The sequence below is a fragment of the Ascidiella aspersa genome, chromosome 4 (assembly GCF_963924565.1).
Source record: "Ascidiella aspersa chromosome 4, kaAscAspe10.2, whole genome shotgun sequence".
Lineage (NCBI taxonomy): Eukaryota > Metazoa > Chordata > Ascidiacea > Phlebobranchia > Ascidiidae > Ascidiella > Ascidiella aspersa.
In genome coordinates this window covers 13,220,244-13,237,135 of record NC_139450.1, presented here as the reverse complement: position 1 = coordinate 13,237,135, position 16,892 = coordinate 13,220,244, and the positions used below count along the sequence as shown (strand labels likewise).

The following is a 16,892-nucleotide window of genomic DNA, read 5'->3' as shown; positions in this document are numbered from 1 at the left end:
TTATAATTTTAAATATATTTGGTGCTAGTTTCGCGTCAACTTTCCTGCCGGTCCGCCAAATATATTACAAAATTATATCTTAATTGCTAAAAGCAAGATGTTGAAGGCGGCTTGTCCATCAAATTTAGAACTTAGCCAGTTTCGTAGTTTGCAGCATTGTGATGTAACAAAGAGTTAACGGTCTACTTTGAACTTCATCTTAGGTCACAATACTGCAAGTGTTGTGCCCAACTATTTAAAAGTAGGCTACAACTCGTTTAAATCCTAAACTTTAAGGTTGAGAACCACTGTTCTACATTAAAAGTAAGCACGTGTGTTTTTGTGCGACTGAGAAACCAACAAAAAGCGAAACTGATAGTTAACACTTCTAGGTATCGGCTTGAAAGTATCGAAGTATATTTCAAAAAAGATAGGTAAATTAGATGTCAGATCACAGCAGGGCTGCTGAGTCGCACTCGGGAGTCGAGTAAGACCAGGTAAAACTACCTGAGTCCTACGTGTGCGGCATACGCAGTACCAAATTTCGAAACTGATATGGCAACAAACTGTAAATGGTTAAGGTGGAATAGCATATGCTCGTGGCATATTTTCCATGACCCTATGAGTGGATTGCGGAATATCCACCTTAATTTAGTTACGTAAATTGGTGAAATACAGAGGCTGAGTCGGACTCGGGACGTGATGAAATCTGATATTTGGCCGGAGTCGGACTCGGGTTGTTTTTAACCGACTCCGCAGCCCTGATTGCCAGTGCGAAACCAAACATAGAAAAATGTTTGGCACGCGAGTTGTTAATATTTTGACATTACGCATAAACTGGCACACTGCGTACGAAAGGTTGCCGACCCCTGACGTATGGTATCAAATAATTTTCCTTCTACTCTGTAACCACCTGCAGCTGTACGCAATAATTATATACGACGTACGAGTACAATTTCTTTTAAATTTTTGCCAAGCTGTATAGACGAACGTTAATCTATAAATAAGCGATATCAGATTAGTGTTAATAAAAAAATATATGGAATAACGCGTAACTTCATAACGTAGACAAAAAACAGGCAACAACTGTATGTTCTCAAACGCTTAAACTAAAGAAATTCTACACGTGTTCCAGTTGTACTAACTTTATTAGAAACGTAATCTGAACGAAATAAATGAACGGCGAATCACAAGGCGCAAAAGCGTATATTGTCATTAACATTATTATCAGGTGCGGGAAGTTCATCACGAAAGTCCTTTTGTGAATTAAATATATCACTTCGTGAAATTAATTCACGTGTGTGTAATGTTTATACATATCGCCCGATAGTGTTTGAATGGAAAAGAATATATATGCGCAACAGTTATCACTTACATACACAAGGTAGGGCTTACAACAGCCTCTCGCTATAATAAAAGCAGATATAAGAGGGTATTATAATACGTCATCCTCGTGTGATAAGGTAGAGGGTTGCAAGTAAAACCTGCGGTACAATGCAAGGTGTTTTCGCCTCGACTGCGTTTTGAAATTAATTTCGATGATGTTGAAACCGTCGTGCAATTGTGACATAAAAACTTGTGGATATTACGACGGCTTTTCGGTAAAAAATACAAAGTGCATTCTGTAAATATATAGTGGTCGGACCCAAAATGGTCTTAAACTGTGGAAAACTAAATGTCGATATTGTGAATTGCAAACAGGGTCGCCGATCAGCATATCATCTCAAATCTTATTCTTAATTAAAATGTAGAAATTCAATGAGAATCAATAGTTAATATTTGACGACAATTGTTCACTTTAAAGAACTGATAAACAGAAAAGTTTCTAGTTTATCGCCATCCGCACAAGCACCAGATTAGATGGGTGGGTGATAACTAACTGCAAATGACGGCAATTTCAATAAAAACATTGAGTTTTTGCAACAAGTGAAAAAGCACACCCTTGTTTAAATCGTGTTTTTGAACATCCATGTAATGTTTGATTTTCAAGATGGTTGGGCCAGATCGCTAAAACGCCCGGGTGTAAAATATGACATTTAAACATAATGGCTCTGTGCAAGCTAAGTGTTGTACGGTCAATGTGTTCGTTTGGCGATAGTGAGATTGCTGACAAAAAGACCGTAAAAACATGTTGTAAAGCTACAATTAAATTGCCCAATAGTACGTTTCATCCTTTCGTTTGTATGGGTGGAAGGGTTGTTTAAACGACGTATGAGAGAAAAGGCACAGGTTCGGTGTGCTGTGAGTGACCATTACCTTGCGATACTTGGCAACAGCATTGGGTTGTTACACGGTAGACAGTAATGTTTGACGGTCCAAAACTTCTTCAGGCAACAGGATCATTTGCGTAACACGGCAAAAATGCAAAAATGCGCGATCGCACTAAGACCATATGATGGCTGGCGCAAAATAAACAGATCAAACCAACAAACATCAAGCAAAGAGTTGGTGTGACAATCACAATACAACGCAATAATAACAAAGAGGGCCGGGTGTGAGCGGGCCCTGCTGCGGAGGGGGAAGGGCAGGAAACACCGCAAGGCACAAAACAACAACAACAGCAGCAGTAGGGGTGGTGGTGGTTGCAGTAAGGGTGGTAAGGATGAGGAGACGGTAAAACCGGATGCAAGGAAGATGCCGCACACCAGCGGAGTTGTGCACTGCGCGGGGAATAGAGCACCAACAAAACGCCATGTTAAGTTGAACTGACGAACTGGCCAGAAGCGGGGTTACAACATTCATGAAGTCTTAGTTTTTTGACTCATTGGTGTAAAAGGAAGTTATTTTTGTAGGCCCCCGGTACGTCTGACAACATTTTTGTAGAAAGACAGTCGACAAAAATTATTTATTAGAAGTGGAAGGACTTTTCCCTTGTGCCGACCAAAAGTACCATTTCAGTTGATTTTTGCCATGGACAAGTGCTCCCTTGTAGTAAATGCTCTACCAATATACCGACCAAAACTACTAAACAGTAACTTGCCATTTACGAGCGCCTGGTGAAGAACTGTCGGTTTCAAAAATCCCAGTTACTGTACAGCGCTTTGTTCCACCAGTGGTGCGTTCCAACTCATTGTATGTCGATTGTCCGGTTTGGCGCTTATTGTGTTTACTTAAAGGCCATCGCAAAGGCCTATCGGCGGTCGCTGTACATACGTCTATACATCGCATATCCCCATCTAGCGCCAGATAGCCAAACACAAGTGTGTAAAAAAACGACGAACCGGAAAACAATTGTTTCGCGTTGGTTTGGTGCAAGCAATTAACAACCAGTCGGTGTAAAGACGGCACATACATATAAACTCTGCTTAGTTTTCACATTTCACCGAGGTCACTATGTACATTCAACTTCTGTTTAAGCTAAAGGTAAATAATAAAAAGTCATGTTTAATTTAATGACGGCCCTACATCAATAACGCCACAGTCGCGAATATGAAACCCGCGTCGTAATACGATCTGGCAACGAGTTGAGAGGAAGCAAGTTTCAATATGCGAGGTCGCAACGCCTTCTTATGTCTGTTTTGAGGTAACGCGGCGTGCTGCGTAATGCTGTCGGCTCTGTTTGCCGCTTTTGGTCGGATTAATCATTGGCGAAAGCGACGGCAAGGAATTCGCCGGGTCATGGATTGCAACATTGGCGACTGGCGCGTTACCTAAACCGCGTACTGGCAACGCCCAAGTTCCCCGACGACTGAAGTAGCTCTCTGGAATTTAAATGGGGTTTTGGGTTTAAAGTCTTCCACATTATGCTGAACCAATGCGTCCCACGACTGCTGAGTAACAGCCGGTCGTGTCCGTGTGTGATTTTTACGTTAACCAAAATAATATCATTGGCGCAAATCGCCGACTTGCGACCTATAACATTGATAGTCATTCATTTATGGGGCACGTAGCGATATTATTTGGCTAAGGCCTCCGGGAAAATTTCTAGTTCCGAGGGGGAAACAGCCTCTGGGCGTTTAATTGTTTTTGAAGTTCTTGGGGCGAGGGGCGGTTCCGCGCGCTTGGCGGTGTGTGACGTCACTCAGATGACGTGATCACCGTGATGACGACGATGACGCCTTGAAGACGAAGAGAATGGCGTTGGCCTGGTGGATGAGGCGGTTGGCGCTGGCGTAGACCGGCACCTCACTGTGGGAACAAGTGTGTAAAAGTAAAGAACGCTGCGCAATTGCTATATACTACTGTTGCTGACAGGGATGTAGCAGTTATGGGATTCGACTCGAAATAGGCGAGAACTGAATTGAGCGCGCAGCTGTAAATTATTATCGGCCGCACAATCGGGTGTTACTCGCAGGCCCGCAATTTGATCCAACTATGATTGATATCCAATCATAAAAGAAACGCAAACGCAAACGCATATGGGGGCAGGGCTTCACAATGAACGGTCGCAACGAGTTTATCACAAGTAGAATATAATGAGTAGGACACAAATTGTGTTACATCAATATAAAGTAACACACGCGTTTTGCCACTGTAGTATACAAACGCTTAATAACACAACTTTGAGGTACACAACTTGTGTTTGCTTACCTGCCGTCTCTGAAGTATGACTTTAACGTGTCGCTAAAGCTTTTCGAACACTTGACAAATTCCTTTTTCTGGTGGTCCAGTAACTGCAAATTAATTTAACATATTTAAAAAGCGATATGCGTCTGTAGTGTATAACAAGGCGAAATTATTTAAGACTAGTGTCTAGGCAACAAGAATAAACAGTTTAACTCCAACGGTACCCTTTTATTATCTCTGGTGCTGTATTTCTTGAATACGTCGTTAACTGCAGATAGTAGGTCTTTGATTGCACTTGCAATGTCTCTGAAAAAGCCAAAAAAGTTGTTGCTTTATGTTAGAACAGTTTTTTAATAAGAACTACTCGATAGTTTTCCTATAAAAAGCAGGAGTTACGAAAGGTTTTTTACATCTTGCTTTTTCACCGCACATAAAGCAGAGTTTTAAAGCATACTAACGTCAAAAAGTCGTTTGTAAGCGTCGTAAAATCCGTAGATAAAATATAGGTTAGTCCGGGAGGAAATTAGCCTACATTTCACAAGTGGAGCTTATTTTAAACTTAGCATCTAAACTTAATAAAGAGTGTTTGTTGTATGAATAGCGGCGGAGCAACTATACAAACGGGCCAATACAGGGACAAAAAACATCCTGACCTTTGTCAGGAAGTGCGTATGCCTTTTAGTAGCTTCGTCGGGAGGGCGACAATTTCCTTAAACTACAAACGTTTAGCACAAATTCGAACAGGAACTCAAAATGGAAAGTAGCTCAGCGTTTAAATTAGGTCGCAACATTTTTGGATTACAGTAAGAGCTTTTTTACTTACTTTATGGTTTGCAAAAATCTCGGCCTATCACTCATCTCGTCAGGAATTCGCGAAAGGATGATTTTTAGCTTTTGTGACTGCTCGGATAATCGAACGAACTCCCTTTCAGTTCGATGAAGTCTGTGTTCTGTTTGAAATTAAATTACAACATAAAATGAATATAAATACACACAGTAAATAAATTGTTTTCAATCCCGCAGATAAAATATTTTTTCAAGGCCAGGGTGCAAAACTGTTAACTGTAGCACAACAAAAAAACATTTATAAAATACTTATAATTAAAAATAAAAATAAAATTTTCAAATACTTGACTTAATCGTAAAATACCTTGGCTATCTTGGCCTGACATACGAAGTAAGCTTTTTGTAAAACTAATTTCATTTGGCACTTCTTTCTGGATGACTCCACTTAGAAGTTCTTGTGTAAATCCTGGTGCTCCCTTTTCAGCCTATAGTAGGAAACAAACAAAATATTTAAATGACATTGCAGTTTAGCCATAACGTATTTAATGTAACATACTGCAGATTTTGCTTCGGTTTTATGTTGTAAGCTTCTCTTTAATGCAGTGTTTCTCAACCTTTTTTACCCCAGGGCGCACTTGTAATCTTTCAAAACGTGGCGGCGCACCTGACGAGCGAGTTGACCGCTAACTTTGTTTGGATACTTTGTTTTTTGCTGACAGTTTTTATTACATCATGCTCCTAATTTTATTATCTATAAAGCAGCTTGCGAAGTCGGTTGAAAATAACCCGACTCCAACTCCTGAGTCCTACTCTGGCCAAATGTGCGATTTCTTTAAACTCCGAGTCCGTCAGCAACCCTACAGCGTAACTAAATTAAGGTGGATTTTCAATAACCCCCTCATAGGGGTGTCATATATCTCATCCAACCACAATACATTGCTGTAAAATATCCACCATATGCTATTTCGCCTTTTCAATTTACATTTGGCGGCATTATTAGTTTCAAAATTGGTACTGCGCATGTCGGACTCGGAACTTGGGACTCAGGCAGTCCAACTCAAGCAAAACAAATCGACGACACTACGTCGAGTCCCAAATCTGACTCCAACTCCACAGCCCTGCTATAAAATATGATGTGCTCAATAAGACAGGCTTAAAGAGATATACCTTTCATGCGGTAAACTATGATAACACACGGTATTTTTGTTAGAGTTTGATGGAAACACAGAGTAAGCCCCAAAAGCAACAACATCTAACTCGGAATAAATCCAAAATGTAACAGAATAAGAACCTAAATGGATAAAATAAGACCCAAAACTGTAAAAAAAGGTATGGGACGATTAAAGGACATCTTCTAGGCATCGGCCATTTTGGTGTCGAAGTTTGGGTGCCTTAGTTTAAAAAGCGCTGTTAGGGCGCCGCTGTTTTGGCACAAGATTGTTTGCCTCTGTTTGTGGTAAGACGATAGTAATGGGTAGAATTAGAATTTGGGTTATGGTAAAATTATTATGGGAGTTTTTGTTGAAGTTATGGGTGGGGTTTGGGGTTAAGTCAAAGGTTGTGAAGGCCTTATTCTTGCCATTTAGGCCTTATTCGGACAAATTTAGGTCTTATTTTGATTTAAACATTTTTTCTCATTTTCTCGCGGCGCACCGGTTGAGAAACACTGCTTTAATGTCTTGACTTAATAATTAATTGATGCCTACTAGTTTATATTCTTGTTGTGAAATTTTTCTCTCTCAAGGTAACAAGGAACAATTTATTAACTACAACCAGTAATAGGCTATTTGTTAAACTAGCATCTTATAACAATCTAATATTTGCAGGTAGGTATTGGATCGGCAAGGACACAACAAAAGTATTGTAAAGTGTTGACTAACAACATAATCACTAAAAAACAGAACTTAATAGTAGTGAACATGCATAATAAGTTATTGGTTACCTGTGTGAATGCATCTTTAAGTAGTTGAATTGTTTGACTGTCGCATTCTTTTGCAAGCTAAAACATATATTGCAAAACATTAGGCATGTTAAAAATTTATGCTTTTTGAATTTACATTGCTGAGTAATCACTCAGCTTAAACAAAGGGCATATAATATAACAGTAGCAACTAAAACATTAAAGAAAAAAATTAAAATAAATAGTGATTTAATATAAAAATGGAAGAAGATTTAAATTAAAAAAAAAAATATTTTTAGCAACAAAAGATGTGTTTAATGAGTTAATAAAGTCAGTTAGCTTGTCAAAGTATTTGAGAGTTCTAAAATGGTTTTGTGTTAACATGTTTACATATAAGATTAGTACTAAAAAAATGTACATTTCACATGTATTTTTTTCCAGAAAGTATCTAAACTCAACTGCATAAAAAAAACATACCTTATAAAGCTTTTCATACACAATGTCAATAATAAATTACTTACAGTGTCTAAGACTGGAAATAAACCAATGTGAAGAGGAACTGAAACAACAGAGGGTGGAGCTCTGTGGTTTTCGTTGTTGTTCGTTGAAGCAGCCATAACAAAAGATGTTTATAATGTTGTGGATTTCCACATTATTCAAATGTGTAAAAGTAAAACCTAAAGAAACATAGTGCAAGTAAATAAATAAGACATTTAAAAATCACAGTTTCCAAGAGTGAAAGCTTGAATAATACCTCGAAGTAAGTGCCGCAACATTTTAAACAAATTTCATACGTTCATGCAAAAATGGTAAAACAAATCACAGTTTCAAGATAAAAACACTTTTTCACGCCTACTAAGAATATAAGTGGTAGTTTACACAGACAAAAATCTTGGCTGCTTCAAACTGGAGTTAGTTCGCAGGTATTTAATATGCTGCCTCTGCATCTCATGGGGCATAGTGTAATGAGGAATACTGGCGTTAAGAGATCCAAAGTGGTTGCTGTCGCAAAACAACTCCTGGTGTATAGGATTGCTGGTGGAGGGCTTCATTGTTGTTCTTGCAGTGGCAGGGGCCATAGTTCCACTTACTGATTGGCATAGTGGATATCGCTTTTCTTTTTCAAACATGTCCCATCCCTCAAACGCAGATTGTGCCCTACGTAAAAATCTTTTATCTATACTGTAGCAGGTATTGAACTCTGATGGATGTAAATTGGATTCTTGTGAAGTGTTTAAACCATCTTCAGCACAGATGTCATCAAGAGGCTTTTTATTGTATGAATCAAACAGTTTTCTTTCCTTTCTTCGGAATCTAACATTGCTGGCATGAGTGAAAAGGCCACAATCTGCGGGGCACTTGAAATACTGTCTACCACGCCAACAGCCATTGTGACTACCGAGTGGGTATTCCAGTTCAACTCCAACCCAATCACCCTTTACTCCATTTAAAAATCCCTTGTAGCGAACTGTTCCGCAAACAATTTGGCCCCGGTGGCGGACTTCTACAAATTGCCCAATGCAAACATTAAGAAACAGCACCATGATTTGCACAAAATTTTCCTGCAACAAAACATAAAAATTCAAACATTAAAACAGGGGCGTGCAATATGCGGCCCGCGGGCCAAATGCGTTTTTTGGCACACAACACAAAATATCCGTTAACTGTTTTAGGTAACTGTTAAAAAAAAAGAAACTTTCTGACTGTTTCTAAATCTAGGTCACCTTATAGTCATGTAAATGTTCAGTTTATTAGAATACTCACAGTATAAGGTGGAAAGCGATTTACCTTAAATTATACCGCCAACGGTCACTTTGTTTGTAAAGCAAATTCTAATTCCTTCAAGATTAAAATCGCCATAAACAACATTATTTTGTTGTGATATTGTTTCAAAACAACCATGGAACAATCGCTGCAGTAACTGCTAACAGTTAGTTACTAGTTTGTTCATAATTTTGAGTCAAAAATTCGATGGTTGACGGAAGCAGAAAAATAAAGTAATTGCAAAGTAATGTGGCTTGTTAACAAAATAAAACTACAAATCTAAATAGGTTTCCACAGCTGAGAAAATTTGTCACTTCAAAGATGGCATTGTTCGGTTCAACGTACATATGTGAACATTTTTTCGAACTGGGATTCATAAAATCCCCTCATCGCTCAGAACTGACTATTAGTCAGACTAATATACACTTTGAGAATGAACGGGGTGCCAAAACTTCAATTAAAATGAACTTGGATATGGTGGTTGGGAAAGCAAGCCAGTTTCAAAGATCATGTTAAAGTGATTTTAAAATATTTTCCGTTGATTAAGAAAATTGTTTCTTTTCATGGTAGTAACTAACAGCTTAGTCGACGAGATATGCAAGTTGCCCGTGGTATAATCCCAATACACATATTTGGCCCGACAGTATGAAAGGTTGCACACCCCTGCATTAAACACATATATAACTAGTGGATTGTGATGAAAAATTGAACTAACTCTGCATAACCAAATTTGCAGGTTAACAATATATTTCCTTCATGAAAATGCTTTACGTAATAAAAATATATTAACATATATTACCCTCAAAATCAGAAAAGATTCAGATAAGTATAGTATATATTCAAGAGAATAATATCAGTAATCTCAAAAAGCAAAAAGGGGAAATTTTATGAACAACTCGACTAACATTTGTGTCCCTAATACAAATGATACACACAGTATGGCAAGTGCACCAGCAAGTCTTTTCTAACCTTCCAAAAGTGCACCCCCCAAAAAAACTAAACTGCCAAAAATAAAGCTTGAAAGTGCACCCAACACCCTGACTTTTTATGCCGTGCACCCATGAATCTCGTTGAGATCTGCCATACTTTCAAGACTGGCCAATGACGAGGTTACACCAATTTTGGAAACTAATATATGTAGAAATACTCAAAAACTTATATATACTGTTTTGAACGAAGAATCTTTAATTTACAAATGAGGTATTTCATACATGCTCATCTGTATTTTGGTTGTATTGGTAAAATAAAAAATACCTGGCAACCCCATTTTTTGAGTAATTATAAACTATTGGTATCTTAAAATATTTATTTTTTTAATTGCTAAACCAATATATCTTTTACACTTGAACTAAACTGTTTCCACATTAGTGACACCCTTCAGTTATTGTTTGGATTGTAGTAGGTTTTTGGTTATTAACAAAAAGGGTATTTCTCAATTTAATAAAATGGTATATAACCAGCATTATTAAATTCCGTAAATCGCAATCCACTGAACGAAATAACCAAAAATTCAATTAACCGCTATTCTGTACGGTTTATACGACGCTTATAGACACATGTTGCCCATATATTTGAATAGAACAATAAGATCTGATTTTAAAATGTTAGGTAAAACTTCCTTTTAACTCTCGTAAAGCATACCCAACCCAAACAAACGGTGTTTGGTTACCAGCGCGTACAATCGCGTTATTTATATACAGCGCCGAAAAAATAGTATAATTTTTAATTCAGGGGACTCAATACCTTAAAAAATTCGTTTTATTATTTGGTAAAAAATGCGCGTTGTTAAATATACAGACTCCTAGAAACTAAATTAAATTTTACGTAGGAAGCTGGAAAGTTCAACAAAAAAAGTAGAAAAAGTTAGCCATGGCAGCACATCTTGAAAAGTTTTCTGTTGAATATTTTTTGTTTAACGCCTTTTTAGTACTAAAACGTAGGCTAATAACTTTTAAACTAGCTATTAATATAATTTATTCTTCCCCAAGATGTTGCATGTAGCCTACATAATTTTATTATAAATTAATATGGACTGGGAACGTGATAAATCGAGTGAATTTTTTTTTTCTTTCATCTAATAAGGCTTTTAGTTATGCAAACATAATTTACTTGAATGATGTTTTTGCGATCTTCTAGAAATAAATGTCATTTTAGAGCCAGTTTTCTGATCGAAATTATATACTAAATTAGTTTACGACTTCCGACGTGTTAGGCCACTTTAGGGCTACCTTTACTTAACTGGCGGACCGCGGTCCGAATGCGGACCTTTTCATTGTTGAATCCGGACCATATCTGTCTCGGTATTTACTTAGCAATGCAATTTGATGAGCTTTTTCTTGGCAAACAATAGCTGCTGCTCATTGAAAACCCCTTTCTAGCGACGGACATTACCAAATTTTTAGCTAAAGCAAAGGACATATGTAAATTGTACCGTGTTACATTTTGTATCACTGTAATTATTTCGTGAGAGTTATAACGGACATAAGCAAATTTTAATTGTACCTTTGCTAAAAATAGTTCAGTACCCATGGGCTACATATTTGTGTTTAACGTTTACAAATAAGTGTTTTGTTGAGGGTAACATGTGTTGTCATATTAAATTTTATTATAAATTTGAATTATCTTAATTTTTGCGCGTAAAACTACGAAATTGCTACATATTTTTAATTGAGATATTATTGCTTATATAAACGGTCGAGTATACCAATTTTAATGCTTTATTATTTTATTTTGATATCAGTAGGCTAATTTGACTTGGATTTGACTTGCTCCAAATATTTACTTGACAGGGACTTATTTCTTTTAAATATTTAACTTAGACTTAAGTTATTTCCCAAATGACTTGACTGTGACTTAAGTAATTTCTAAAAGACTCGTTTAAAACACTGCAAATCAATGGATAGAAATCGCTCTTCTGTTGTAAACGAAGTGATAACCGACGTTTTGGCAGCAGTTACCAGCTGACCTCATCAGGGTGAATAATTAAAACGAGAATACGTTAGCCAACTTAATTAGGCGTATATAGCCTACTATAAAAATTATGGTATAAAAATAGTAGACGATGCTGGAGTATGGGTACGATAAGCCGCGGCGCGACAAAGTCGGAACGCCGTTGTTTTTCGTGCAAAGCATGGGATGTCGTTGTGCCGCTGGGACGCCGTTGTTTTGGGATTGGGTTGTTTGCCACTATTTGGGGTTAGTGGTGGGTGGGTTTGAAGCAGGGTTTATTGCAAGTCTCATTAAACTAATTTGCCTCGGCAATCAACCTCACTATTACTTCAATAAGTATTGCTGTTGTCTGATTACAAATCCACAAAGTTTGTGTTGGCTATTATGGGCAAACCGGTTAATGCCGGAAAGCACAACCACTCACTGTATTGACTAAACAAGACTGGATATATATTGTGTAAGTTTCGCATATACAAGTTGAAAGTTTGCATGAAAGAGAGAAGGCGACACGAGAAAGCGGAAATGATGTACAACCAGGTACCTTTTTGGCAGCCGGGAACTGCAACAATAACGCGTTCACACAGGTGAAAAACTTTTATCTATAACGGAAGTATGTGTCACGATATAACATTATTCATGTGTGAAACAGCCGAATGCTCTGTTCTCAGAATGACAGCGAGTGTTTGGTAAAAGGCGTGAAAAAATGACAAATCATAAATCGTAACATATTTGATAAATACACAATCCAATAAATTTCAAATTATCCACTAATTATTACTTATGATGCTACAGGTTTAAAAATTAAGTTAGGATTCAAATTGTTAGGGGAGTTATAGCGATAAAATTAGGGGTGATGTGTTTCAGGTTAGGAAAAAGGTTTTAGTTTGTCTCTGGCTATTTAGGTTTTATTCCGACGGGTTTAGGACTTATTACTATTAAAACATTCTAACAAACATTATGTATTATTCCTATATTGGTTTTTAACCATCTGTGTTTTATTCCGACGTTGATTTTGTCTTAATTTCGGTCTTACGGTTGGAGTCACTTCGGCCATATCAAGATATTTTAGGAAGACAGTAAAAACGCAAAATCAGAAGATGAAAGAATGTAACACGTCTATTTTTTTATTTTTGTGCGTTTAATCCAAGTTTTCGCTCCTTTTTCTTTTGGATGCCAGAAAATTGGCTCATCTTGTCTATTGTCGATCGTCATATATTTCGTATAGTTGTGTCGCGGAATATTTTAGCTCTGTTGGTGTGCCAGAATTCATTACAATGTGTCTTTTTATAGCGCCACCTGATTACCTTAAGTTCAAACAAACAACTTATCACATATATTGTAAAAAGTGGCAGGGAACCCACAGCGTATCGACCCAAGAGAAATAAAAAAAAAAGTTTTCCAAGGACCCTGTGCTTGTCGGTATTGGTGTCGATCCAACAACATTCGTTATTGCGTTATGTAGGAAAGTAAAAAAAAACAATATAGCCATTTGATTATAATAGTGGGCAACGTCGTTTTACTCGGATGGGCGGCCGTTCTTTTTGAACTTAATATCGCATATTGAAATAAAACTCTAATAATCAGAGCAGTATAAAATGCGTCATTAAAAAAGCTTAAAATCAACGGCAAAAATAGTTTGGCCAGTACCTTGTATGCCCGCTCCATTGTAACCGACCCAGCGGCATAGTGGATTCAGCAACAAATAATGCGAACGATTTGCGTAAACAGCTTTGTTGGTCGTCAAAATTTACAAAAAAGTAGTTTATCTTCGAAAGTTAAGAAAAAAGTTGCAACTGAAACAAATTGAGAAGGCTTTACTGCTTATATTTCGGGGCGGATCCAAGATTTTGTTTTAGGGTCAGGGCATATAATGTAACAAGTTGCGTCAGAACATCACGTCATATTCAATGTAAACTTTAAAAGTGTTTACTGTTTTCAGGCGAAGTTGTGGGTGAATACGCAACCGAGTCAAATTAAACATGCAAAGCGAGAAAAACGTTTAGTTTGTTTATTTTAACACTTTGTTTGCTTAGCAAATAGCAAACCATGTTTCTCAAACATTTCACCTATAGCGGAACCCTTTTGCTTACTTGAAATAACAAATGTGCTTCGCCCAATAAATTGTGAATTAAAGATGTTTCACCAACCCGAAGAAGTGCGCGGACACCACCTCAAGAACCGCTTAGTTACAAAAAGACTTGTCTTCTTGGCAAAAAAGGGATTGCTACAAAAAATCACTCAAAAAGTTTGAGCAATGCACAAAAATACACACATTACGGCTACGCAATGGTATACACAGCACCTTTACGATAAAAAGATTGCTTTAAAATGAGCAAAACATGTTGTAAAATCGAAAAAGATTCGCACAATGCCCGAATTTAAAAAAAATTAATTATTGAAATTAGAAGATATATAGGTTTGGGGTATGGCCTCTTACTAGCGTTTTTTTGTGGTTTACAAAATAATTAGCATTTTATAAATGTTCACCAATCATTGCAAAGAAAGTTTAAAGAACAGCGATAGTTGCGTCATTGGGTTTAAGGTATCTGAAATATTTTCAGTGATTCACAGTCACAATAACTAAGACGTCTCATCTAACAGACAATTATAATTTACTGGGTAGTTACACGATTCGACAATGAATCAACTGAAATAAGCACGATATAGGGCGCTCGTCTAGAATCCTACCACAACGAACATTATTTGGGTTAGGGTGCCGGTTAGCGTTTGGGTTTGGGTGAGTCCAGTAATAGTGTTAAACAATATTACTTGACCTACCCACACCCAAACACTAACCGACACCCTAACCCACATATTATGCATTGCTTAATATTTATTTCAACGTTGTGGTAGGATTCTAGACCAGCGCCCGATATAGTAGGCTAATCAAAACTTTATAGTTAGACCGAAAAGTGAAAGCGCTTGCTATGCCATTCAATATCCATAGCCGTAAGACAAACAAATTAGCGTGAACAGACAAATTTGCTTGAACTCTGTTTATAATCGTTTTGATTGTCAGTGAACTTAGGGATTTGGTTGGTAAAATAGGAATATCTGCGTAGGGTACATAAGAAATAAAATGGTTTTAATCCATACCAGGATTTTACTTTCCTTTCGAGTAATTAAACTTTGTGTATGCCAATCGATGGGCACGTAAAAGCTATTATAGCAGCCTAGCATGGTCCACTATAGTGTCTAGTAGACAAAAAAGTGATTGAATATCGAAGATTGGCGCACTGAGCAAGCGTGCTCGCTTGGCTCAGTCAAGGATTAATTTCTATAGGCTAATAGCGTCGTGTATCGTGTATGTATGAGTATGCTTCTTTTAGCTAGCGAAACTGCTTGCCTGATTTGACGGCTTCGATGAATAGGCCTGTGGGCTTTTGTGTTTCGCGTTAAGACACATAGAGTGCAAATAGTTCTAAACAGTGAGTATACCGAAAGTTAAAATCAACAAAGCTAGGAACAGCCATCTGTAACTATAACTTTCTCTCTTGATATACGTTTGTTATGATTATGCTGATAACGTTCGCTAAGAATGGCAATATTTTTTTTCCAACACAGTTTTTGTTTCTCCGTTGTCTATTTTAGTCCGATTCCGGCATGATTTTAAAAGTGCGTAAAGTCTAGTGCTTCCCATAACCAACATTTTTTAAAAAGGAAAAAAATATACCAATATTTCGCTGATGTGGGTGATCGACTATACGGGCTTTTTATGTTTGCAAAGTTAATCAATATCTTAAATGCTGTTTCAAATTATAGTTGGTGTTAGCTCTGTATACAGTACCAATTTCCTGATGTACCAATCGATTGCTCTTCCCCGGTGATGATAACAAAATAAACAAGGGAGAGTGCATGCGCTAAATTGTCGTGAGGCCACAACCACTTACGAAGTCGTTATGCAGTCAATTTGATGGACAACCCTCTGGTGTGTTCTATGCTCGACTGTTTTGTGGTTTTTGTTGCACAGTAAAAACTTTACAGCCTTAACGTTACAGAAAGGCAACAGCCACGCACAGGATACTCCATCCGTGCGGTGAAAGTTCTGCGCAAAAGAGTAACCACGCATTGGAGTGACATCATTTTAGATTTGCCACGCTTACCAGTGATAAACAGCCTTTCAGTCATAAGCGAAGTGCAAAAGTGTGGACCAAGCCGTGATACGACAGTTCTACGACAGTTCTACAGTGTTTGCATGGCAAGTTGTCATAGTTAGGCACAAAAAGGACTGTTTACGAGTTCACCCTTGACATATAAACTAAAGATATACAGTATAAAAAAAACATTTCTTAGCCGAGCAAGTTAAAAAATTGTCGTTAAAAATATTTGAAAATAGCAAAACCAGGGTGTTGCTTATAGTGATATTGTTTGATAGCAATCTAAAATGTCACCCAAAAGTCACTACGATACCACATACACATATACACCACGCGCCGTCCTTCACTGTATGGCGTGTATGCCTACGCCCTGCGTACAAGTGTCTAGGCTACACTTCAGGCGCAATATGGACAAGTTGCTGTATTAAGTACGCGTGTCAATTCAGAGAAAGCCTAGCCGACTTGCATGTCACGTAACAGCTAGTTGGTTGTCTGCTGCGTTTCCTAGCGCCTACCAGGCTCGACACAAAACGCCTTGCCTGTGTTTGGGAAGCAATTCAAGAGGCGACTCTGCTGGGCCGCGTAAGAAGTGACAACATGTCATACTTTTATAGCTTCTATTGGCTGTCGATGCGGTTATGAGGGAAATTGTTTATGTTTTGCTGCCGCTGTTTTCGCGTTGAAAGTGTGTCGCAAGTCGCAAAGCTGACTGGCTCGGAAGTAAGTTGCGGGCTTGCCGGTTGTTATGTTTCAGCTGAATGTAGGTGGTAAAAACACAGGCTTATGCCGGCCAGCTGTGTGTACGTTGGCGTTTTCTGTATCGAGGTTAGAAAGTCGCATGTTAAGCAAAAACTGAATGCATGGCATGCTTCGGAATACAATAAGAGACGTCTGTATGCAATTTCAGGAAG

The 16,892-nt window shown here is 37.8% G+C and overlaps 2 protein-coding genes across 2 annotated transcripts; both read right to left on the bottom strand.

Annotated features, from left to right (window-relative positions):
- Positions 1-1,114: 1,114 nt before the first annotated feature.
- LOC146147994 (programmed cell death protein 10-B-like) lies at positions 1,115-8,063 on the bottom strand. Its single transcript, XM_083386393.1, has 8 exons — positions 7,926-8,063; positions 7,693-7,848; positions 7,214-7,270; positions 5,636-5,756; positions 5,309-5,435; positions 4,710-4,791; positions 4,510-4,592; positions 1,115-4,107 (listed from the first exon to the last, which is right to left on the bottom strand). The coding sequence occupies exons 2-8, from the start codon at positions 7,786-7,788 to the stop codon at positions 4,014-4,016; spliced, it is 660 nt and encodes a 219-aa protein (XP_083242519.1). The 5' UTR covers positions 7,789-7,848; positions 7,926-8,063; the 3' UTR covers positions 1,115-4,013.
- LOC146147993 (uncharacterized) lies at positions 7,849-8,753 on the bottom strand. Its single transcript, XM_083386392.1, has one exon. The coding sequence runs from the start codon at positions 8,713-8,715 to the stop codon at positions 8,047-8,049; it is 669 nt and encodes a 222-aa protein (XP_083242518.1). The 5' UTR covers positions 8,716-8,753; the 3' UTR covers positions 7,849-8,046.
- Between the last annotated feature and the right edge of the window lie 8,139 nt (positions 8,754-16,892).

What these genes read in the sequence shown, in the direction of transcription:
- LOC146147994 (XM_083386393.1), bottom strand. Translation starts at nt 7,788, where the DNA reads ATGGCTGCTTCAACGAACAACAACGAAAACCACAGAGCTCCACCCTCT. An exon ending in TTAAAGATGCATTCACACAG is followed by an intron (nt 5,757 to 7,213) that starts GTAACCAATAAC and finishes TTCCTACTATAG; the next exon opens with GCTGAAAAGGGAGCACCAGG. An exon ending in GTCAGGCCAAGATAGCCAAG is followed by an intron (nt 5,436 to 5,635) that starts GTATTTTACGAT and finishes AATTTCAAACAG; the next exon opens with AACACAGACTTCATCGAACT.
- LOC146147993 (XM_083386392.1), bottom strand. Translation starts at nt 8,715, where the DNA reads ATGGTGCTGTTTCTTAATGTTTGCATTGGGCAATTTGTAGAAGTCCGC.